Below are 25,711 nucleotides of genomic sequence, written 5' to 3'. Positions count from 1 at the left end.
CATAATCACATAGAGTGATCTTACCGTGTTTGAATATCTTAAGCGCCACGTCGCTTACGCGTTTCCTCGAGAAGTATTCTGCGATTCTATGACAGCTAAGGAAAAGGAAAAATAGATTATACTTTTATTTTTAAAAATCGATGACACACTGTCGCGTTATAACTCGTGAGTAATGCCAATAAAGAAACGAATCGAAACGAAACAGTGATAATGATTCCATCTCTTTCACACCTATATACAGATATAACTGTGTAAGTGAGATAGAATGGTTAATACCACACTTGTTGATTTGTTTCTTTATTGGAACAAATCAAAACAGAACAGCGATAAAACTATTACATCTCTTTCGCACACAGTACACAGGTATACTGTGTAAGTGAGATCGAATGACTAACACCATTCCATCATTTCATATATGTTATTTACAATTCTGTGATACTAGAATTATATTTTTATATAATTATTTCGATGTAACTTCGTCAATTCCTTAATTTGGAGCAACAGTAATTGTTAATTCCTTATTACTTAGTACAGTCACAGAGTAAGTATATTACATACAGAGGTTCAACGAAGTCGTCTAGATAGAGCTATTGTACGGTAAGTGTGGGTGCAGTACTGTGTATCTCTTTATATTGTGGTACATCACAGCCACAGTGTAATATCACAGTGAGATGGCACTCTTAATGTTTGTGGATGAGCCAGTTAGATAGAGAAAAACAACCGGCCAAGTGCGAGTCGGCTCGTACACGAAGGGCTCCGTACCATTGTACAAGGTATACCAAACACTTTTATGTAGAACATACAAGTTAATAACGGACTGCGCCATCTATATGTGGTTTAGTAAATTTTTTTTTTCATGGACGCATTCTTTTTGTGATATAACCACAAATTCACGGTTTTCGGATTTTTCCTTCATTGTACCCTATACGGACAGACATACACACAAATAGATATTATAAGGGTTTTTTTGAGGTATGGAACCCTAAAATAATTAAAACTTGCCGGCTTCTGCCGGTCGATATAATCTCTCTTCCCCAGTTTGGTTCCCCTGCAGGATTGCTCTGTCTAGAAGTCTCTGTCAACCAACTGTATGAAATATCTCTTAAGGCTGAGATATCACTACCCATTATTTTAAAATTTATTTAAAATTATACAAACATATTTTCGCATATAATAATATTAAATGCGAAAATGTGTTTGTTTGTTGGTTTATTGGCTGGTTTGTCCTTCAATCACGCCGCAACAGAGCAACGGATCGGCGTGATCTATTGCATGGGTATAGTTAAAGACCTGGAGAGTGACATAGGCTACTTTTCATCCCGTAAAATCAAAGAGATTCCCACAGAATTAAAAACCTATAACCACGCGGATGAAGTCGTGGGTTTCATCTGATAGTTAAATATTTTACTTATATTTGTGTACACTTGTGCATGTGAACTATATCTTTTGCATAGATAGCTATAGTTGGCAGACATGGCCGAAATTCGGCCAAAGTTCGTTCACAAGATTATTTTTATTATTTACTTGAAGGCAAAGAATTATTGAATCAAAAGGAAAACCTTGACATGAATTTGTGTGTCGATTTTGAGGCTCTCAAGTGTATCAATTAACATTATGGCATTCAAAATTAATAAGTATACAAAAACTTCATACAAAATTGTACTGATCTTTTGCCATAAAAATGCGTTTGCAAGCATGTTGTTCCTTAGAAAAAAATATATGATCCTTAGTCTATGGTAATTACAGTATAAATATAGATAATAAATGTTTTATAAAAGCATAGAGTAGTAGAAAATTGGTCTTTATAAGTTTTTTATTTTAAGAAAACAGTGAATCTTAATCTGTTCATGAGCTATCTGTTTTATGAGCTAATCTAACATTTACAATGTGTAAAAAATGATAACTCATTTGCCATTTAAAGTTACGTATCAACTAATGTGTCAAATGTACAATTTTAGTCCTTATTTGAAAGGTAAACCCACATGACAGTTGATAGAGTTAAAATGGAGAGTGAGTTCTCATTTTGTACAGATGGTAAACTATTTTATGAGCTGATCATAACATTCAAACCTTTTTGACCATAATTTTTAAACAATTTTATAAGCTGACCATAACCTAAGTCCAGACCATTTAAGTCTTATGAGCTGACCAAAATTTTTCAATTGTTTGACGATAACCTTGCAATTGTTTTGAGCTGGTCACTATTTTCTTAACATAAAAGTTTAGCAGGATAGTTTACAGAATAGTGCATATTCCTGAAAGCCAAGTTACTGAGTAATCAATGTGCATATTAATTTTTTGTATGCAAGCCAAAAGTTATGGATTAAAGATGTTAGACATTAATATATCAAACATTTATACAGGTAATAATACAACATAGCCCAAATCGGTGGGCATTTAAATCACGTCACGCTAACATGCTATTAGTAAATATGTACATAACTTTTTTAGTATATGTAGTTTCCAGTATTTAACTGCGTTTCAACACATATTTGACAGGTAAACTAGTACTTTTAGAGTTAGAGCTCGTTCACACAGACTGCGTAAGCGTAGCGTAGCGTAATGCGTGCAGTTACGTCTATGGGTTCACGCGCGTCACTACGCACGTGTCACGTGTACGAGCTGCATACGCAATTGGTGTGAATCGGCCATAAACCTACACTGAAAAATTTCATTATGTAATTTTTCTCAAAGAATTTTTTCTCAATCACACCACTCGCGAAAAAAATACGTACAAACTTTTTCATACAATATACATATGAAAAATATGAATATATAGAGTACCAAAACCATATAGTGTTACTAATAGCATCTTAAATGACATAAATTATTATAGATAAAAATATCCTCTATTCATATTATTATGAATACAAGAACAGATTTAAAATATTTTGAATAATCTCTTTAAAAAGTCACTTTAAATCTCTTTTGTGTAAAATCACTTCCTTATGATTTAATTGTTAACTTTCAACTTGGAAATCACCTAAGATTTCTTTACACTAACAATTCACTTTTCAACTAACAATTCACTTAATCACTTTGGACTTAATCACTTGTGCGGTTAGATTCACTTGGTTTCATTTTAGCTTAGATTGGTTTCACTTTAGTTAGATTGGTTTCACTTTAGCTGGGTACGTCGTCCAAAAACTCGACATAGGTGAAGGGGAAATGGCCCACTTTGCCATTAAGCTCTCCTTCCCATTGGCCATTTATGTTCATTTTTGTCACCTGAAACAAATAAACAAGTAAAAATTAATAATTAAAATATTCAACTGTAGTTCCTCATGGTAGAGGAAGAAGTTTAGAAAACTGACTGCTTCACAAGGATTTAGAGTAATTTGGGGTAAAAGTGGTGGTAGCGCTGTTTTCCAAATACACCCAATGTCTAAAATGACATCTGTCAGAACTCCATCAAATTAAAAATCAGAATATGTATAGCGATTTAGGCTGTGCTTTGATGGATCAGTCAGTCACCTTAAAGGCCGATTCACACCAAGCACGTACACGTGACACGTGCGTAGTGACGCGCGTAAACCTCTAACAAACCGGGCTACGCATACGTCCACGCTTTACGCAAGCGGTGTGCCATGTTTCATACAGTTCTATACATTACAACGCAATGGTGCGCGCTACGTCTATACTTACGCAGCCTTTGTGAACGAGCTATTAGTTTTTTTACCCGACTATGGCAAAACCAAAAGTCATTTTATATGAACGAAATTAACCTGACAAATGATACATCCAAAAAAGTGGGGATCTCCAAAATTTTTTTTTGCTATTGTATCAAGTGGGATACCAAATGAAAGAGGAAAAAACTCTGAGTTCATATACACAGAGCGACAGAAAAACAATTTTACTATATTATCTATAGCTATACTTGAACTATAGAACTTGTAAAAGTCTAATTGAAAAAAATATTTTGAATTTGAAATCTATCAGCAGTTTGCGGGTAGTAGTCGGGTTTTAGCGCTGTTTCATTATATTATGTATATTGTATATGTTAACCTTAAGTATGTCTCCTTCTTGCAGTTTGAGAGCGGTTTTGTCGTACGCGTTTGGCACTCGGGATTGTCGCACTCGAGCCATCGCCGGCAGCGTTCGCTAGAAAAAGGAGAAAAAGTACATCAAAATCTACTAGTCACTAATTTATTATACTCCCTCACACTTGCTCATAAACTGCTACTTTACTGAACAAAGGATTTCATTACAGAGGACTGTAATCTGGCCTTTACTGGCCACATGCCAGCAATTTCCAAGAGGACTGTAATGGAAATTACTGGAGAGTTTCATATTAATGATGTGGTTCTTTAATTCATGTAGACTAACATAAATTAGGTTGTTTTAGATAGGTACACGATTTTATTAAGTACTACTTTTTTTAATTTACTTAAACTTCATTTTTATTTACACAATTTAGAATTTGTTTTTTTTTTTAATTGAGAGAGAGAGAGAGAGAGATGGTTGCAGATCATCTTCCGACAGTTTCTGCTGATCTTCATCAACCAAATACACCATAACAATCTATATCTATAATAGTGAACTAGTGTTTTGCTCGGTGCGCGAGCTGCTAAAGCAGCTCACGTGACGTGGTTATGTTAACTTTATTATATTTAACCAAATTTATTTATTAAAGATACACAATTCACCACAAAAACCCACAAAACGACACCCATATCAATTTTTTTCTTAAAAAGTGCATGTCCGCCATCTTGGATTTCAAAATAAATGTCGTTATCAAAATCAGCACGCCGGAAAACTCTGAAAACGACATCCATATCATTTTTTGTAAAAACGGGGTAGTTGAGGTTAATAAAGTAGGGTGCGTGGGTGCGCGGACCACTAAAGTGGTCCGCGAGCATGCAGAGTTTGTTCCACCGAGTAGACCTTCGGATCCTGATCATCTTTTGCCGAGAAACCAGTCTTCCATCTTTTATACCCTCCGAGATAGACACCGACGAAGTTTGTGTGGCGGCCATCTTGTTTTTCCAAATTTTTCCACTTTTTCTTTTAATCGTTTACTACATTCTTTAAAGATTGCGAGTTTGAACGAAATCGGTTGGAAAACAAAAGATTTGCAAAAATCATATAGGCCGCCATCTTGTTTTTCTGAAATATCATAATTTTCCCCTACTCATATCGCGCATCCGAACATATCTCCCATACATCAATGTATCGTTTTCCGTCTCTTTCTAGGAGAATGAGACATTGAATATTCGCCATACATTTTCTATGGGAAAATAAATTCCGCCATTTTGAATTTTTTTTCTATTCATCGAGTAGACCTTCGGACCCTGATCATCTCTTGCCAAGAAACCACACTTCCATCTTTTATACCCTCCGAGCTGGACACCGGCGAAATTTGTATGGCGGCCATCTTTTCTTCGCCATTTTGAATTTTTTTTCAGCTTTTTGGCAATTGGATGACGTCACAAATGACATTTGCTCGAGCACCCCCCACCTATCTTCAATACCTTAAGCGGGCCCTCCACCCGTCTCCGAAACCCTCAATCATCAGCTCTCTCCATAATTTTGGCTTACTAAGTTTTTGTTCTCTATACGACACCATCAGTGAAAAAAAAAATTTTCATACAAAATTTTACAGGAGTTTCTTAGTTGAAATTCTCGAAAATCTCCCCAAAAGTGGCAACACCGGTTGCATATCTCCATACTGCCAGCCGAGATACACAATTGATTCATACATATTGACTTTCCAAAATGTTGCCAACTGCCTCAAAAACGTGATCAAAATTTCGAAAAATTCAAAAAATTACAAAATGGCCGCCAACTCGTTTTGCAGAAATAAATTACATCGTTGTACAACTTTCCCATTAACTACAGGATATACCGCTCCCGATGACGTTTCAATCTTTCATCTCGCTCGCACCCACGCGAAATGATCGTCCCTGAAAAAAGACAATGTCGAAAATCACTTTTGCTTCGATAAATTCCAGTGTTGCCAGTCCTCGGCGACGAAAATACCTAAATGTCATTTGCACGAGCAAAACACGTAATCGCTCATACTCGAATTTTGCTAAAAGTGCGTATTTCGATTTTTTATAATTTCCCGAAAATCTTGAAATTTCCCCAAAAAATGGGGTAATTTTTTTCCTTCAATCTATACCTCGAAACTATACGTCCAATCGCTTCATAGAAGCCGAATCGCTCCGATGTTGCCAACTTTGAGATATTTAACTTTTAAAATTGCGTTTTTTCGTACCTCTAACATAATGGCCGCCACAACAGCCGCCATCTTGAATTTTTAAAAACCACTCCCATTCCTTCAAAATTCAGGATAATCGTAGACAAAACCAGAAAAAAATTATTAGTTTCAATTTCCCGTTTTGGATCTGTGGCGCCGCGGTTCGGGGTCGAAAAATCGAAATTTTCAAAACGCTACGGCTCGGCCGCCATCTTGTTTTTCCAATTTTTTCCACATTTCCCATTAATCGTTTACTATTTTCTTCAAAGATTGCAAAATTCAACGAAATCGGTTGGAAAACAACGGAGCTGCAAAAATCTCCTCGGCCGCCATCTTGTTTTTCTGAAATGTCATAATTTTTCCCCAGAGGACTCCCCCACCCAAACACATCTCCCCTACATTACTATATCATTTTCCTTCTCTTTCTAGGAGAACAATTATGTCAATGAGTCAGTCAGTGAGTGAGTGGTAATCGAGCTATATATAGTATAACTAGTTTTTGCTCGGTGCGCGAGCTGCTAAAGCAGCTCACGTGACGTGGTAAGGTTAACTTTATTATATAAAACCAAATTGATTTATTAAGATACATAATTCACCCCGCAAAACCCCATAAAATGACAGGCATTTCTATTTTTTGTAGAAAATGTAAGTCCGCCATCTTGGATTTGAAAATAAATGTCATTATCAAAGTCAGCGCCCTGGAAACCCTGAAAACGATATCCATATTATTTTTTGTAAATTAGGATAATAATTTAGTAGGGTGCGTGGGTGCGCGGACCACTAAAGTGGTCCGCGAGCATGCAGCGTTTGTTCCACCGAGTAGACCTTCGGACTCTGATCATCTTTTGCCAAGAAACCACTCTTCCATCTTTTATAGCCTCCGAGATAGACACCGACGAAGTTTGTGTGGCGGCCATTTTGTTTTTCCAAAATTTTCCACTTTTTCTATTAATCGTTTACTACATTCTTTAAAGATTGCGAGTTTCAACGAAATCGGTTGGAAAACAAAAGAGTTGCAAAAATCATATAGGCCGCCATCTTGTTTTTCTGAAATTTCATAATTTTTCCCTACTCATATCGCGCAACAAAACATATCTCCTCTACATTATCGTATCGTTTTCCGTCTCTTTCTAGGAGAATGAGGCATTCAATATTCACCATACAAAATGTATGGAAAATTAAATTCCGCCATTTTGAATTTTTTTTCTATTCATCGAGTAAACCTTTGGATCCTGATCCTCTTTTGCCAAGAAACCACACCTCCATCTTTTATACCCTCCGAGCTGGACACCGGCGAAATTTGTATGGCGGCCATCTTTTCTTCGCCATTTTGAATTTTTTTTCAGCTTTTTGGCAATTGGATGATGTCATGAATGACATTTGCTCGAGCACCCCCCACCTATCTTCAATACCTTAAGCGGGCCCTTCACCCGTCTCCGATATCCTCAATCATCAGCTCTCTCCATAATTTTGGCTTACTAAGTTTTTGTTTTCTATATAACACCATCAGTGAAAAAAAAATTTTTCATACAAAATTTTACAGGAGTTTCTTAGTCGAAAATCTCGAAAATCTCCCCAAAAGTGGCAACACCGGTTGCATATCTCGATACTGCCAGCCGAGATACACAATCGATTCATACATATTGACTTTCCAAAATGTTGCCAACTGCCTCAAAAACGTGGTCAAAATTTCGAAAAATGAAAAAAAATACAAAATGGCCGCCAACTCGTTTCACAGAAAAATTTTACACGGTTTCATAATTTTCCTATTAACTACAGGATATACCGCGCCCGATGACGTTTCAATCTCTCCTCTCGCTCGCACCCACGCAAAAGGGGATACCGTGAAAAAGACCGTGTCGAAAATCACTTTTACTTTGATAAATTCCAGTGTTGCCAGTCTCCGGTGACAAAAATACCCAAATGTCATTTGTACGAGCAAAACACGTAATCACTCATACTCGGATTTTGCTTAAAGTGCGTATTTCTATTTTTTACAATTTCCCGAAAATCTTGAAATTTCCCTAAAAGTGGGGTAATTTTTTTCCTCCAATCTATACCCCGAGTCTATACGTACAATCGCTTCATAGAAGCCGAATCGCTCCGATGTTGCCAACTTTGAGATATTCGAATTTTAAAATTGCGTTTTTTCGTACCTCTAACAAAACGGCCGCCACGACAGCCGCCATCTTGAATTTTTTAAAATCACTCCCGCTCTGTCAAAATACAGGATAATCGTGGGCGAAACCAGAAAAAATAATAATCCTCGATTACCCCGTTTCGGATCTGTGGCGCCGCGGTTCGGGGTCGAAAAATCGAAATTTTCAAAACGCTACGGCTCGGCCGCCATCTTGTTTTTCCAATTTTTTCCACATTTCCCATTAATCGTTTACTATTTCCTTCAAAGATTGCAAAATTCAACGAAATCGGTTGGAAAACAACGGAGCTGCAAAAATCTCCTCGGCCGCCATCTTGTTTTTCTGAAATGTCATAATTTTTCCCCAGAGGACTCCCGAATCCGAACACATCTCCCCTACATCATTATATCATTTTCCTTCTCTTTCTAGGAGAACAATTATGTCAATGAGTGAGTGAGTGGTAATCGAGCTATATATAGTATAATAATAGGTAACTTCTAGGCAAGCGCGCTCCATCTTAGGCTGCATCATCACTTGCTAGGTCTGATTGCAGCCAGGCGCTAGTCTATATAATTAAAAAAAAAGTTTTAGTTTTTTACAGTCCTCCCTTTAAATCACACTAATATTATAAAGGCGAAAGTTTGTGTGTATGTGTGTGTGTTTGTTACTCCTTCACGCAAAAACTACTAGACGAATTTAGCTGAAATTTGGAATGGAGATAGATAATATCCTGGATTAGCACATAGGGTACTTTTTATCCCGGAAAATCGAAGAGTTCATACGGGATTTCGAAAAACCTAAATCCACGTTGGCGAAGTCGCGGGCATCGGCTAGTTGGTTAATAAATAGCACACAGTGATAAGTACCTGCATATTGGTGCCTTTCTGTGGTTGCTTGTTGTTGGGCGGGCTGGGCGGGTCTCCCAGCTGTGTGATGGCCTCGGTCGGTGGGTATGGTGCTCCAGCCGGGTCCAGAAGCTTGAAACAATACAAATGAGTACGTACACGTAAATCATATTAGCATTATAAATGCGAAAGTTGTTTGTACGTTTGTCCTTCAATCACGCCGCAACAGAGCTACGAAACGGCGTGATTGTTTACATGGGCATGCAATTTTTTATTCAGATACAAGTTAGCCGTTGACTGTAATCTCACCTGGTGGTAAGTGATGCAGTCTAAGATGGAAGCGGGCTAACCTGGAAGGGGTATGGCAGTTTTCATTAAGCCCATACTCCTTAGGTTTCTACGCGGTATCGTACCGGAACACTAAATCGCTTGGCGGCACAGCATTGCCGCTAGGGTGGTAACTAGCCATTGCCGAAGTCTCTCACCAGACAATTGAATTATGTATCAGTAAGATTAGGAGGAGCTCCGCAGCAGAACAAGGTCACTGACATAGCCCAAACTATTAGCAAGCTGAAGTGGCAGTGGGCAGGCCATACCTGTCGTAGAGGCGATGGCCGTTGGAGCCGGAAAGTCCTTGAGTGGAGACCGCGTTTAAGCAAGCGTAGTGTGGGACGCCCTCCAGCACGATGGACCGACGATATAAAGCGGCTGGTGGGAAATGGCTGGATGAGGAAGGCTGAGGACCGGGTGTGGTGGCACTCTTTAGGGAAGACCTATGTCCAACAGTGGACTTCCACAGGCTGATGATGATGATGATTAGGATTATAATACTATTATAGCCTTACCCTTTGTACATAGGGGACAGGAATCGAGCCTGTCTTGCCTTGCACGTTGCGCGCCGTCCACCACTGCTCCTCGTCTCTGTTGATCACCATCAGCCTCTCGCCGCGACGGAACGGCAGGTCATCAGCATCCTGAAGGAAAACAACAATAAGGATGGTTTTCATCCCACCGCTTCATATGGTTCGAAGTGATAATAATTATTCTAATAAAGGTTATAAACGCGTAAGTTTGTATGTATAAATGGATGTAGGGATGATTGTTACTGTTTCACGCAAAAACTACTGGACAAAGGCTGGAAGGAATGGAGGTAGATTATACCCTGGATTAACACATAGGCTACTTTTTATCCTGGAAAATCAATGAGTTCCCACGGGATTTTTAAAAACCTATATCCACGGGAATGAAGTCGCGAGCATTAGCTAGTCTTTGATATTTATCAAGATAGTTATATATGTTTGTTTAACCGTTTTTGAGAATTTGGTTCAGAGATAGCTTGTATCCTGGGATTTTGTCCAGGAAAATCAAAGAACTTATAGGATTCTTATAAAACCTAAAACATATAAAGCTAGAAAGATAGCTTGCATCCTGGAAACTCGCATAGGCTTGCTATCCCGAAAATTTAAAAATCCCACTGGATTTTTAAAATCTCAATCCGCACGGACTTCAAATCGCGGGCATCATCTTAAAAGAGGGAACTGACATCAAAATACACCTCAAACATTGACATCTAGAAATTAACATCTGGACAATTAGCGTAAGACAACATTTTGAGGATATTCAACAGGATTTTTAAAAATCTTATCCCTACTTAGACTGGATTTTGAGGACTTTGAACCGGGTTAAAAAACTTAAATGAACGCAGAGGAAATACATAGGTATTAAGGTACCTATCGCAATTTCAGTTTGTCAAAATCGCAAATAAAGTTTACTAAAAAAACTTTTGAAAGTAATTTTTTTCCAATATATCTATCTGCCATTCGCTTTCTAGCCATAATCAGATTTTGGATAAGTGTGAGTATAAAAATGAGTTTAGGGCGCATTCCAGTAAATATCCTCCCCTTTACGTTATCAAGTAAGTTACTATTACTAATAATAATAAAAATAAATAAAATTGGAGTGTCTGTCTGTAATTTCTAAATAACTACCACATATTAAGGTCATATGGTTATTTGAACGATACCATAACTGAATATACAACATAACTGAGTAAGAGTTGTACATAACTGAATGTACAACTTGACAATACAGCATTGTAAAGTCGAAATCTCCTGAGGATGCTCCGGTGTCGGGGCGAAACGTGCGTCGAGAGTAGTGGAAAAGTCTTGTGTGGTGGTGCATGTGAGTGGTGGTGGCAGTGCTTGCTTGGGAACTTGGCTTTATTGCTTGGTTGGGGAGGTAAGCGGTGCTTAGCTTGTAACTGCATGTTTGACCATACATATTTTTTCTGTTGGCAGATTATAGCAAAATAATTTTTAACTGTTTCTTGCTAAACATGAACTTCCGCAAAGTAACGCCTGATTCTATCCAATATTTGAAAGTAAATATGTTTCAATGATTTCAAGAGCACAAATCATTATTATAACAGATTACCCCAGCGATCTGCCGGAAGTGATCCAGAATAGTGCCCAAAATAGATCGTAACTATAGCACTGGGTGGTGGTAATGACTAAACTTTAAACACCACATTCCTGGGTTATAAATAAATCAAAAACCAAACCAGGTATGTGTGTCATGCGATGGGGTATGACGAAAATATCTATTTGTCTTTTGCTGTGAAAGATTTCGCAGATTTTCCCATATTATTTTCTTAAGCATTTTTGTCATAGTCAACTCTTAGGGTGGAAACAAATTATAGGACTGAATTATATGCACTATCTGGTCAATACATAGTAGGTAAATGAACTGCAAACTGACGTAACGTCGGACGTAAGTCGAGCAAAGAGTAAAAAAAATATAATAACATAGGTTAATATAAATATAATATAGGTTAAATATATACATATAAATAATTTTGAAATTCTTTGCGACTTGGTACTATCCAACACTAGCTTCTCCTTACAGCAAAGGTTGCCTGGTAGAGGTTGGGCTCGGATAAGTGTGCGTTCACCTTTACTGTGATTTGTGAGTTTGTGGATGCTACTGTGCTCCATATCAGTCATCCGCACCATACAAAAGTAACTCTCTACGAAAGCTTCGCCTACCTGAAGTCGAGGACGTAAGCTTGAGCGCTCGGACGACTTGAGATATCTCGCAAGCGGTGTTCCAAACAACTGTCCACCTATCAGGCGCGGCTATCAGTTGCGGTTTACGGACGCGTCCCATAGTTTGTTTCATGCTTTATGTGGTGAAAACCAATTTTAGCCGAAAAAATGGGTAATAAATCATCATCATCATCAACACTATTAATCTATCGCCGGCCCACTACTGAGCACGGATTTCCTCTCAGAATGAGAAGGGTTTAGACCTTACGCAGGCGAAGTCCGGATCGGCAGACTTCACACACCTTTGACAACTCTCAGGCATGCACAATGCACATTTCTTCAAGATGTTTTTCTTCACCGCTAAAGCGAGTGATATGTGCGTGATTACTGCATGAACCTTTCGTATGTGGTACAAATAACGTCCTCTAGTGTCTGAGTATAATTTGGAAACTGTCGCAATCCTATACTATAACCTTCCTATAGAGTGTAGATTATGGTAGTGACAAAATAATCAAGATTATCATGTACGGTCGGCATCAGAATTTGAGTAGCAATTCCGCGAAACTATTGCATCAAAAACCTTTTTCTATAAACACGCCACCAACGCAGTGCATAACCGTGGCACGCAAATAGAATCATTACGGCAAAGGCCGTGTCTAGTGCTATAGCACTAAACAAGGCGTGCGCGGCGGCCGCCTGCGGGAGCGGGGGGTCTCGCGGTGCGGCGCCGGCGTGCGGCTCGATGCATTTCGCGGTGCGACCGCCTCCAAATTACCAGCGCTTATAGTGTTATACAGTTTATTAAGACATTTTATTAAACCATAAACCATCTAAAAGTGTTATCAGTACAGTCCAATTCAAAGTGCAGTGCAACACATCACTATACATTTTGGTCCTTCGAACCGGATCGGCCGTAAGTCGTTTAGCACCTCTAAACGACTTGCGGCCTTTGATTGTACTTACACTGCCATCAAAGTCGAACTTGGCGATGACGACTTCTAGAACGTGGTAGTGTGGCGGCGGCACGGCCGGCGCAGCCTTGACGCGCGCCTGTGGCAGGGGCCGCACCAGCGCCGTAGTATCTAAGTAGTGCAGCCGGTAGAACGCGAGTAGCGCCGGCATGTCCGCAAACAGCTGGTTTCCAATCCGGTAGCGGGTCGTACCGTCCGCGGACACTACGCGGTTTATTATGTAGTGTGATACTCGGTCCTCCCTGTAAAGAGGGTAGGTTACAAATTAATAAACATCATGATCTCAATCCATCACTGGCCCACTGTTGAGCATGGGTCTCCTGTCAGAATGCTAGGGTAGCTAGTCGAGTGTGGGATATTGGCAGATTTCACACACCTTTCAGAACATTAAGCGGAAATCTCAGGGTTCTTTCACTACGTTTTCCTTCACTGTTAAAGCAAGTGATATTTGATTACTCAAAATGCACATAACTCCATATAGTTAGAGGAGGTGCATGCCCAGGATCAAACCCTGGAGTCTGGACCCCCTGAATAAAAGAGACTGAATTCTAGGCTACAAAAGCCCCCAAAATTCAAAGAGTTCCAACAGAATTTTTGTTACTTAACTGATTTTGATGAAATTTAGTATTTATAATTTATATATTTTGCATCCCCGTGTATTTATAAGTTGTAGGACATTCCTGCAACTTACTTTTTATCTCAGAAAGTGGATTTTTGAAAAACATAATCCACATGGTTTGCTTATAAAGATTAAACAGCATACCTGACACACAGAACATAATCCCCATGTATAGTCTTGGAGTCCCTCACGAGGAACACTCCACGCTCAGTCTCATTGAGCAAAAGCTCTGTAGCCTCCACCCTCGACAGCCCACCAAAGTACCAGCTGCAACAATTACACACATTATGACTAGGAGAATCTTAAATCCATCATCACTAGTAGTTTGTACTTTATGGATGCACAGAAAAAGGCACTGATTACCCTGACATTTGGAATCATTCTATATTATGAGAAGGACTTAGGCCATGGTCTGCTACACTGTGCAAATTGGCAGACTTCACACACTTTGAGATTATTATAGAGGACTCTCAGGCACACAGGTTTCCTCACGATGTTTTCCTTTACAGTTAAAGCAATGATATATTTGATTGTTTGAAATGGGCATAATTTTGAAAAACCACAGGTACATTTTTGGGATGGAACCCCCAACGCTACGAATAGAAAGCAATTGTGTTAACCACAAGACTATTACCATTCTATCTTATTAACTGTAGAATATGTTAATTTAAACTGGTAGTTAACCTGTCTAAGAAAATAGGGCGGCAGTAAAACTCCTCATAAACATAGTATGAATTGATTTAACGGTGTCACACAAAACTGGGCCACATAACACATTGTAAGCCTGACTGAGCTCCCAGATGACAGTATAGTTTAGTCGTACTATTTCTAAAAAGCAGTTAACTGCGAAAAGTAGTTTTTGAGCTATCACCAAAATAAAGTTTGGAATACTTTTTCGCTATGTTTCCTACCGATTACAAGCACACACTTGACCACAATCACACCTAATGGAAATTAATCATGTGGCCTAAAAGGAGACATATTTGCTTAAAAGCCAAATTCACTCTTGTTTAAGATATCCGGATATATCTTAAATAAGAGTGAATTTACTTTTAAGTAAATGTCCCCTCTTAGGCCACATGATTACTTTCCATTAGGTGTGATTGTGGTCAAGTGTGTGCTTGAAAGAATTGATGAATTTAAAAACCTTAAAACCTTTCTCCCCTTTTGACGGCCTCCCTGACACAGTGTTAAGCGCTGTGGTCTTATTAGTGGGAGATCTCGGGTTTGATTCTCTGCAGGGGTTTGGAATTTTATAATTTCTAAACTACTGGTCTGGTCTGGTGGGAGGCTTCAGCATTGGCTAGTTAAAAAGAATTTTCAGATGGATGTTTCTAAAAAAGTATTCTACAAGCCAAGGCTTTTAGTATGGTCTTATATAGCTTTTTTATAAGTTTTTAGCAGTAACTCAAAAACTACAGCAAGTTTATCTGAATCCTAAGCTTCTAAGATCCTTAACTGGATTCTACAACTTTGACTTGATACAGGTCAATTTTTATTGAAAATTTTCCAAAAAATTGTTTCATACAAAGACAAACCATGCCTTGACAATTAAGAGTACAGCCAAAACATCAGCCAAATTGGTCAAGCCGTACTCGAGTATGATCTTTTATACATGCGGCTATTGATTTTTACTTAAATTTTTTTTTTTTTTTTTTTGATATTTCTAGGCTATCTGCAATCAGTCATACTTAAATATAGATTTTAGATTTATAAAGCCTAACTGGTTTATTACAAAATAGCACATTATACTTGTTATATAATTAATTATAAATAATTATGTGGTCTAACTTTGACTTTGAAAACAATAGTTAATTAATTAGGATTTTCCTGATAAGCTTTGTAAATAATTAATACATATTCCACGCTAATATTATATTTGTGAATGTGCATCTGTCTGATTATTATCTTTACACTGTTCAACTACTGAACTTATCTTGAAAAAGGCACAGAGATTGCTATCATTCAGAGACATAAAATACATTTCTGGCCTGGATTTTCCAGTACTTGGTACTTATACAAAAAGATTTTCAAACAGAAAAAAACTGAGTTTTTTTTGCTGCTCTTTTGAAATGAGGCACCTAAATTATTACTACCTTCTACCTCACAAATGAATACTTCAACAACTTTATCATTTGCAAGAATTCCTACGGTATTATGAAATAACGTAAATCCACGCGGATGAAGTCGCATGCAATCAGTTAGTATTAATAATATTGTTGTTGTGGTGTATGTTATTCTTATAGGAGTTACAACTTATAAGAACACGTTAATCATCATTTCCTTGAAAATATCATCACCTGGACATGTCATTCTCGTCGAAGGTGGCCCCGATCGTGGAGTTCGCCATCCTGCCGTTCAAAATCACGCCTAAACGATCACAATTTATCGACGATACCTCATCACGACTACACCGGAAATGGACTTCGGTACTTTAAACTCCCGCTATCACAGAATTCACTGATCCCAGATACGTACGCAGCCCGCACGCCGCCCGCAAACGTTCCCGCAAATTCCTCGCACAATCCAATAACAATTTAATAACAGCTATCAGAAATAATTACAAATTGTCCACCGACTCAAACTCCACAGTGTCATCAATTCACAAACTTTATATTCACATCGAAACACATGTTTTCGATATAGTTTCGCGCAGATACACCATCCACACACACGCGCACCTTTTTAACTAAACTTTAGGCCGCGATAAATGAAATAAAACTATAATTAGATCGAATTAAAAATAATGTTCCACGGGTCACACACGCGAAGTTTCGGGCGATGGGGCGTAGACAAAAAATAGATTTTTTTGTTATTTTGACGCATAATTCTCAAAATGGCTTTTCTTGTCTTTGCCCAGATTTCAGTGGATTTCAGAGTAATTATTTAAGATGGCAACATTATACAACTGTCAGATTTAAGCTTTTATGGATGAGCCAACTTGGTCCGTTATATTTAGTTACCAACCAAAATATAAGGGCTGTAAAATTTAAATAGGAAATATTCAATTTCTATTTTTTTTAAAGGAATCGGGTGTGCGTTAGATCATGTCAAACTATTATCAATAGAGCGAATAGTCCTTATTGATTTCATAGACTATTTGGACTATTCAGATTGGATTTACATCTTCAGCGTCGATTTCATTTTTTTTTTCAGGTGGCAACATAGATTTCATTACACATCACCTTCCGAAAGTTTAGTGGTTTAGTCTATGGTGTGTGTCCATTGTTTTTCCACAATGTTATTTTTCTGACTGCTGCTGGTGGACGCAAAATTTTATCTCGCTGCGTCGAGTGTGGCTTTGTGCTAGTGTTCGTGTTCGATACAGTGATTTATTAGTAATAGATCACGAAGATGTCGTCACCGAGCGCTGGGAAACGTCGGATGGACACAGACGTCATAAAGCTGTATCCTTTGTTATCTTCTATACAAAGCACCTTTGGTTTGGTCCTCCATGTAAATAAGTAGGTAGAAGGGCCATCAGCTGATTGTCATGATTCGATACAAAATCGATATGCCCTTATTGTGTATTAATGCTTTGCTTTAATTTCGTTTAATGTTATGATTATGGGATAATTCTATCGTATATCTAATTGAAAACATATTCTGAAGGGCTTATCATAGGCTCATAATAGGTGCGTGCTTTGTCAGTGCTCCGTCACCTATAGCTATATGAGTATCGTAGATAATCATACGTTAGAGAACGGTGTTCTTTCTTCCGTATAGATTGTAATATTTCGTAATCCGTATGTAGGCCACGGTCTGAATTGCGCGTTTTTTTCTCTCACCATCGGCCCTTGTTAATGCACCAATTTATTCATCACAAAGCATAAACAATAATCGTAATTTTCAATTGGTTTAACAATGTACATAACTACCTAACCTACACTTCTTTATTTTTTTTTTGTTATTGTTCCATTGTTTTAGCTATTAACTTTTTCTAAGGTCTTTTATGACGTCATTTTCGAAACATGCTTTATAAATAAATGTTACTGGAGTCAATATTATAGTTCATGGTACTTTTGGTGTTCTGCCAAATATCAGCATCATTGGTTGACATAAATAGCATATCTTCCTAATTCTTTGAATAAATAAACAAAACACCACTTAACTTTTTATTACTATTGATTCTTCCATCTCTACAAAAATAATAATTAATTATTTCCCCTCTCCCTCATCATACCTGTAGATTATTTTTACAAAATGTTTATAAATAAATTATGGTCTATAAGCTTCTTAATAATTCCTCTTTTTGTTGGTGAAAACCGCATGAAAATCCACCCAGTAGCCTCTGAGATTAGCCCGACAAAGCATGAAGTCAGCACGGTGGGGAGCTTTAATTTATAATACAGTGGACCCTTGTTAATCTGAAAAACATTTTGCAGGCCAGTGTCGAACTATCGAATTTGTCTGTTTATTGAGTACTGCCTATGACCCCCTATAGTCAAGATTTTTTTACAAAAGAGTGCCTTGTGATCTGACAAAGTACAGATCCAATAGAATAGAATAGATTTTTATTCAAGTAGACTTTTACAAGTGCTTTTGAACTGTCAAAATAATTTACCACATTTTTTTTAGTTTTAGGTTCATTATTTTAATTATTTTAATTATTATTATTTAGTTATTTAGTTTAGTTGTTTAGTTTATTTTATTAAATCACTGTATAAGGTAATAAATTAATTATATTAGTAAAAAAAAAATCTCTATGTTATACATACTATGAAGTCAAATCATACTTCATTATGAATATAATATTCATATATTATATTCCAATTTAGTAAATTCAATAATAATAGTCATGTCAGATTACAGATTACAGAGGGTGCCAGATTAGGCAGGGGTTGGATTACCGGGGGTCTACACAATATGATAGTGTATGTTAATGGTGTGTATGCACATGCACCTCTCTGAAAATAACCCTACCAGCGCTTATGTCCTGGGTGCAGACAGTCATCATCATCACGATCAACATCTCACTATCTCACTACTGAGCACAGATCACTGGCCAAGACATGTGGATTGGCAGACTTCACACACCTTTGAGGACATTATGGAGAACCCTCAGCATGCAGGGTTCCTCACAATGTTGTAAAGGTAAGATAAAGATAAAATTTGGCTCAGCAACAAATATGAATATAAACATAACTTAAACTTAAATTAATAACATACATTACTGTGCACCTGTTTCTCGATCTAGTAAAAACTGTGTCTCGTTTTCCTTCACTGAGTGAGTGATATATTTAAATTGCTTAAAATGCATATAACTCTGAGAAGTTAGATGGGTCTTGACAGACAGAGACACACAGATTATGAAGTGATCTTGTTAGAATTCCTTTTTTCCGTTGTGGAACCCTAAAAAAAGGGCTTGTAGAACTTGTTGAAAGCCTGATTGAATAAACAATATTTCAACTTTGAGTTTATTTCAACACATTGTAGTCATGAATATAAAGTACTGATGCACTTTTCTGATTTCCATAAAAGGTTCTGAGTCCCTACAGACTTCATATATTATTGAATAGTAAACAAAAGATACCAAAACATCTCCTTTGCATTTCAAATAGCTAGGTAGTTAGGGTTGTCACCATATTTGGAGCAAGTTAAACTATATTATAATGTTATCCATAAGTACTGAAATTATACCCCATGGGATATCCCTGATTTTCCAGCATTTTAAGTAGCCTATACCACTCCAGGTCTTTAAATATCTTCATGCAAACAAGCCAACAAACGTTTATCCATTCGATTATTGAATGACTAACCAACGAACTAACACATTTTAATTTTCCAGTATAAAAGTAGCATAATATGTCACTCTGCCCATGCCTTTGACTATAATCATGCAAATAATTAAGCTGATCCGTTGCCCCATTGCGGCGTTATTGAAGGATAAACAAACACACTAATTTTACAGGATAAAAAGTAGCCTATGTCACTCTTTAGGTCTTTAACTATGTAAAAACTAACGCTAATCCGTTGCTCTGTTGTGGCGTGATTGAAGGACAAACCAAACAAACGCAGTTAGCATCACACATTATAAAGGTGAAAGTTTATATATGTGTGTGTGTGTGTGTGTGTGTGTGTGTGTGTACTGTGTGTGTGGGTGTGTGTTTGTGCGTGGGTGTGTGTACTGTGTGTGTGTGCGTGTGTGTTTATTTGTAATTCTTTCATGCAAAAACTACAAGATTTGGCTGAATTTTAGAATGGACATAGCTCATACCCTGACTTGACACATGGGCCTTGTTATCCTGGAAAATTGAAGAGTTCTCCCAGGATCAAAATACCTTTATCCATGTGGATGAAGTAGCAGGTGTCATCTAGCCTAGTTTATAATATTTTCTTTTTAGTATTTACGACAATTTATTTTTATCCCCATTTATTTTTTATCCCTGTCATTCATAGAACTATATTTACAAAAATACAAATACAAAAATATTTATTTCGGTAAAACAATTTTACATAGAATACAAAGAAATTGGGACCATCCCAGTAAGTGCCTAGTATTACTACTAGTACTTGTGGCATTAGATCCACTGTTTTGTAATTTTGTCCCATTCATGCATTTTTTGGTTATTATAAAAAACAGGGACAACCCTATTTTAAACTTACCTATAGTAAACTAATCTATGATGATTGTTCTAGAACCATAGTATGTAAATATTAAATAATACTATTTTATGAGTCATCAGTAGGAAGTCAACAACATTTTAGAATAATTCGCACTTTAATAGCTTATTAGCTTAACCAACTGTTACGGTTTGGGTCATGCAACAAGATCACTGGTGGCCAATTGGAGTGTGGATCATAGAGGCTTCATCACCAACCCATCACTGGCTCAGTACTGAGGACCAGTTTCTCCTCAGATTGCAAAGAGTTTAGGCCATAGTCTAACCACACATCATACCACAGGCAGATTTTGCACACCTTGTCGTTGATTGTGGAGAGCTTTCAAGCATGCAGGTTTCTCACGATGTTTTCCTTCACCATTATAGCATGTGATAAATTATGTTTTAATGTACATAAGTCCAAAAAATTAGAGATGCGTGCTTGGGATCGATCCGCTAATTTAGTTGATTTATAAACTTAAAAAAACCGGCCATGTGCGAGTCAGACTCGCGTACCGAGGGTTCCGTACTCTGGTATTTTGTCCGACATTTTGCACGATAAATCAAAGACTGTTATGCATAAAAATAAATAAAAATCTGTTTTAGAATGTACAAGTAATTCCCTTTCATATGATACCCCACTTGGTATAAGTTACCTTACTTTGAAAATTGAAATACATTTTAATTTTTTTTCGGTGATGTAACCACAAATTCATGGTTTTCGGATTTTTTCCTTTACTTCTGCTATAAGAGCTACCTACTCGTACCTGCCAAATTTCTTGATTCTAGGTCAACGGGAAGTACTCTATAGGTTTCTTGACAGTCACGACGGACGGACGGAAGGACGGACGGACAGACAGACAGACAACAAAGTGATCCTATAAGGGTTCCGTTTTTCCTTTTGAGGTACGGAACCCTAAAAATTGAAAAGCTGTTTTTTTTTTGGATAAAAATAAAATTATACTGAAATTTTTTAACATACTCTTATAGTACTTGCTATCCTATTATTACTTATGACTTAATTAGTAGGTATCGATCTTACACTAATTTCTAATGTTTGACAAAAACCACAAATTCACGGTTTTCAGATTTTTTCCTTTATTTGTGCTATAAGACCTACCTACCTGCCTTTCATGATTCTCGGTTAAGGGGAGGTACCCTATAGGTTTTCTTAACAGACCCAACAGACGGACAGACAGACAGACTGACAATAAAGTGATCCTATAAGGGTTCCGTTTTTCCTCTTGAGATACGGAACCCTAATTATGCAAGCCAATTAATTACTAAAGTATTAGTTATTACTTTATCTTATTGCTACACATACTTATCGGTGAGGGAAAACTGTACTTTTCTCACTATGTGTCAACTTGTAACTGATAAGATTCATATCAAAACATTATCAGTGTTTTCTATACCCGTGTTTTAACTGTGACGAATTTGTGTTACAAAACTTTTACAAAACCTTAGACTTAAGTAAAGTTTTAATGATACAGTAATATTTTTTTAATGCATTATAGAATTGTCGAAAAATTGTAAGGATTTTTTTTATCTATATTTTTTAAAGTTTTGTGTTTTTTGTGGGTTTTTTAATAGAACAACATCTATACCTCCAATACTATGAAGAGGAAAGATTTGTTTGTTTGTAAGCGATAAACTCTGAAACTACTGCGCCGATTTTAAAAATTCTTTCACCATTAGAAAGCTTGTACTTTATCCAGAAGTAACATCAAGTGAAGTCGGGCGGATCAATTAGTCTAAATATGTAAAAGGAAAGTAACTCACTGACTGACTGACTGATCTATCAACACACAGCTCATGCTACTGGATGGATTTATCAGAAATTCGGCATGCAGTTAGCGATTATGACGTAGACATCCACTAAGAAACGATTTTTGAAAACTCAAATCCCAAGGGAGTAAAATAAAGTTTTGAAAGTGTAGTCAACGCTGACGATGTCGCTGGCATTAATTAGTTCAATATGAAATTGGCAATGATTCATTTGATTTTTTACGGAATTTTGTTAATAGATTTAAGTTATAATCTGGTTTTTGTACCTTCAATTTTGTAATTCTTTTTTACCTACCTGTACATGCAGTAGTAATTTCCTCAACGTACTAACGCTAGCATCGAGAGTAAGCATGAGGTGACGATACTCGGGGGACTGAACGAGTTCTGTGTGAAATTCTTTGGACCTCCAGGCAGTAAGTACCTACCAATGATGACAATAAAAAGACTCTTCTCAGACCTGGGCGCGTGTGAAACCCTCGTATCTTTAATTTCAATATTACGTAATTAATTAATCACCATTATCTTACAAATTCAACAATTGACAGTCAATGGTACCCAATTTAAACAAATGATTAGACTTTGATATACAGCGTGATCGATACATCATATATGACAAAAGGAGGTATTTGTAGTACCAAGTATAGATTCTTTCATTGCCGCTGCTACTTGACAAAACGTTCTAATGGTCCTGCGTGTTTAAAAAACCTCTTGGCGACCACCCAGGCGCTGTGGTCTTATTGATGGGAGGTCCCGGGTTCGATTCCCGGCAGAGGAAAATTGGAATTTCATAATTTTTAAATTTTCTCCAATCTGGGCTGGTGGGAGGCTTCGGCCATGGCTAGTTACCACCCTACTAGCAAATCCGTGCCGCCAAGCGATTTAGCGTTCTGCTGCGATGCCGTGTAGAAACCAAAAGGGGTATGAAACCCTTTAATGAAACTTCCAATACCCCTTCCAGGCGAGCTCGCTACCATCTTCGACTGCATCATCCCTTACCACATGAGATTGCAGTTTAGGGATAACGTGTATCTGAATAATATTTAAAAAAACCAATTTATTACGAGTTAATTTCCACGATCACGTGTTTGTCAGTCTTTCGCTTTTGAGTTAATTAAGCTCCTACTAAATTTAGTTTTACTAGGAGACTTAATTTGACTAAAATTGGACATTATTATTTTTGGTAATATGTATATATTTTTTCCAGCCCCATACGAGGGTGGAGTGTGGCGGGTCCGAGTCCACTTGCCCGACCACTACCCGTTCAAGTCCCCGTCCATCGGGTTCATGAACAAGGTGTACCACCCCAACATCGACGAGGTGTCCGGCACCGTCTGCCTCGACGTCATTAACCAGGCTTGGACTGCTCTTTATGGTGAGATGGATGCCCCACACTAAACATACACACATATACACACACCACGCTATGTACGGTTGGCCTCAGAATTCGAGTAGCAATTCCATACACATTTACACACACCACGTTATGTACGGTTGGCATCAGAATTCGAGTAGCAATTCCACACACATTTACACACGCCACGTTATGTACGGTTGGCCTCAGAATTCGAGTAGCAATCCCAGACACATACACATGCCACGTTATGTACGGCTGGCCTCCGAATTCGAGTAGTAATTCCGCGAAACTATTGCATCGAAACCTGTCGCACTTTGACCTTTTTCTACAAACTCGCCAAACACACTTAACGCATGTGCATAATCATGCCACGCGAATATGATCATTAAGGTGCTAAACGACTTACGGCCTTTGAGTGTACCTAATCATATTATTGTAGTGTATCAACTACAATTAGCTTATGCCCGCTTATTCCTATTTTTCCTCCTTAGGGTTTGAATTTTTAAAAATCCTTTCTTAGCGGATTTCTATGTGAAAATAGCTATTTGCATGCCAAATAGCCAGATCCGTCCAGAAGTTTCAGCTGTGCGTTGATAGATCAGGCTTAAGACCCCCCGCTACTGTTGCAGACTTGTCGAACATATTCGAGTCGTTCCTGCCGCAGCTGCTCACGTACCCCAACCCCATCGACCCGCTCAACGGCGACGCGGCCGCCATGTACCTCCACAAACCTGAGGAGTACAAGAAGAAAGTCTCAGGTTCGTATCCAGCTCAAAAAAGTTTTACCATACCTACTTCACTACATAATTTTTATTTCATTTGCTCGAATTTAAAGATTTATCCCACAGGGACACTTTTATTATACCTTTTTTCCACGCACATGCAAACTGTGGAATTAACTCCCATCGGCGGTGTCCCCACTAGAATACAACATGGGGTTATTCAAGGGGCGGACCAACAAATTCCTGTAAGGCAGACAACGCATCGGCGGTACCTCTGGTGCGCAAATGTTCATGGGCGGCGGTAATCACTTAACACCAGGTGACCCGCCTACTTATCTGCTTGCTATTCTTTATTTTTAAAAAATATTGATGATAAGTGGGGACTGCTAAATTTAGTTCCGCATGTATTAATCCACTAAAAATACTGGCTGCATTAAACTTGGCCGCGCTGAACAGCCAGCCCTTCCACCACCATCAGCCTATCACCAGATGAGGCAACTGCGCTGAAATGTGTCAATAATGTTATTTCCCATCTTTTCAGACTACGTCCGAAGATTCGCCACGGAAGAGGCGTTGTTAGAAAAAGACGCGATAACAGGCATGGGAGCGACCCCCGCCTCGGGCTCCAAGCCGTCCAACGGCGCGAACAGCGAGTCGGAGTCCTCCATGTCCGAGTTCAGTGATGACGAAGCCCAGGACATGGAGTTATAACGTTCCCGTCCGCCCGAGGATTGCTCACTCACTGCCGCTCCGGTTGTCTTCTGAATTTACTGTGGGGTAAATAGGTTTTTTTGGTGGTTTTGGGTGACTTGAGTTTTTATTTGTGGGGTTTAGGTTGAGTTGCGTTTGTCGCGGTGTTTGATGCGACTGTCGCGATGTCTGACGCGATTGTCGCGGTGTCTGACAAAATTGTCGGATTGTCTGATTTTTGGGCAATACAGTTCATACGGATAGTATAAACTAGCTGATGCCCGTGACTTCGTCCGCGTGGATTTAGGTTTATCATCTAGTCTTGTCTAAATATATAAAAGGAAAGCTTACTGATTATTATTATCTGACTGACTGATCTATCAACGCACAGCTCAAACTACTGGACGGATCGGCCTGTAAGGCATGCAGATAGCTATTATCCGCTAAGAAAGCATTTGTGAAAATTCAACCCCAGCCCGGCTAGCACAGGCAGTAGATAAAAATTATATCCCCGATTATATCCACTGATTCCTATGACATCAGTGGATATAATCGGGGGATATAATTTTTATCTACTGCCCATGCTAGCTGGGCAGAGGGGGTAAAATAGGGGTTTGAAATTTGTATAGTCCACACGGACAAAGTCGTGAGGATTAACTAGTATATGATAAAATAACATCGCAACAGTCGTTTCTTGCCGAGGCAGACACAATATAATTTAAGCCCTGTATAAAATTAT

At 38.1% G+C, this 25,711-nt stretch overlaps 2 protein-coding genes across 2 annotated transcripts; one reads left to right on the top strand and one right to left on the bottom strand.

Moving 5' to 3' along the window:
* Positions 1-2,834: 2,834 nt before the first annotated feature.
* Positions 2,835-16,610, bottom strand: LOC123877208 (adapter molecule Crk). The gene is made up of 7 exons (XM_045923755.1): positions 16,117-16,610; positions 13,961-14,083; positions 13,190-13,439; positions 10,028-10,156; positions 9,204-9,314; positions 4,006-4,101; positions 2,835-3,228 (listed from the first exon to the last, which is right to left on the bottom strand). The coding sequence occupies exons 1-7, from the start codon at positions 16,164-16,166 to the stop codon at positions 3,124-3,126; spliced, it is 864 nt and encodes a 287-aa protein (XP_045779711.1). The 5' UTR covers positions 16,167-16,610; the 3' UTR covers positions 2,835-3,123.
* Positions 16,611-16,949: 339 nt separating this feature from the next.
* Positions 16,950-25,381, top strand: LOC123877214 (ubiquitin-conjugating enzyme E2 H). The gene is made up of 5 exons (XM_045923762.1): positions 16,950-17,223; positions 22,543-22,619; positions 23,411-23,578; positions 24,190-24,318; positions 24,824-25,381. Exons 1-5 carry the CDS (start codon positions 17,171-17,173, stop codon positions 24,991-24,993), a joined length of 597 nt encoding a protein of 198 aa, XP_045779718.1. The 5' UTR covers positions 16,950-17,170; the 3' UTR covers positions 24,994-25,381.
* The last annotated feature ends 330 nt before the right edge of the window (positions 25,382-25,711 follow it).

Source organism: Maniola jurtina, chromosome 23 (genome assembly GCF_905333055.1).
Source record: "Maniola jurtina chromosome 23, ilManJurt1.1, whole genome shotgun sequence".
NCBI classification, from domain to species: domain Eukaryota; kingdom Metazoa; phylum Arthropoda; class Insecta; order Lepidoptera; family Nymphalidae; genus Maniola; species Maniola jurtina.
Note: the sequence above shows the minus strand (reverse complement) of the source record. Positions and strands in the feature narration are given on the sequence as shown.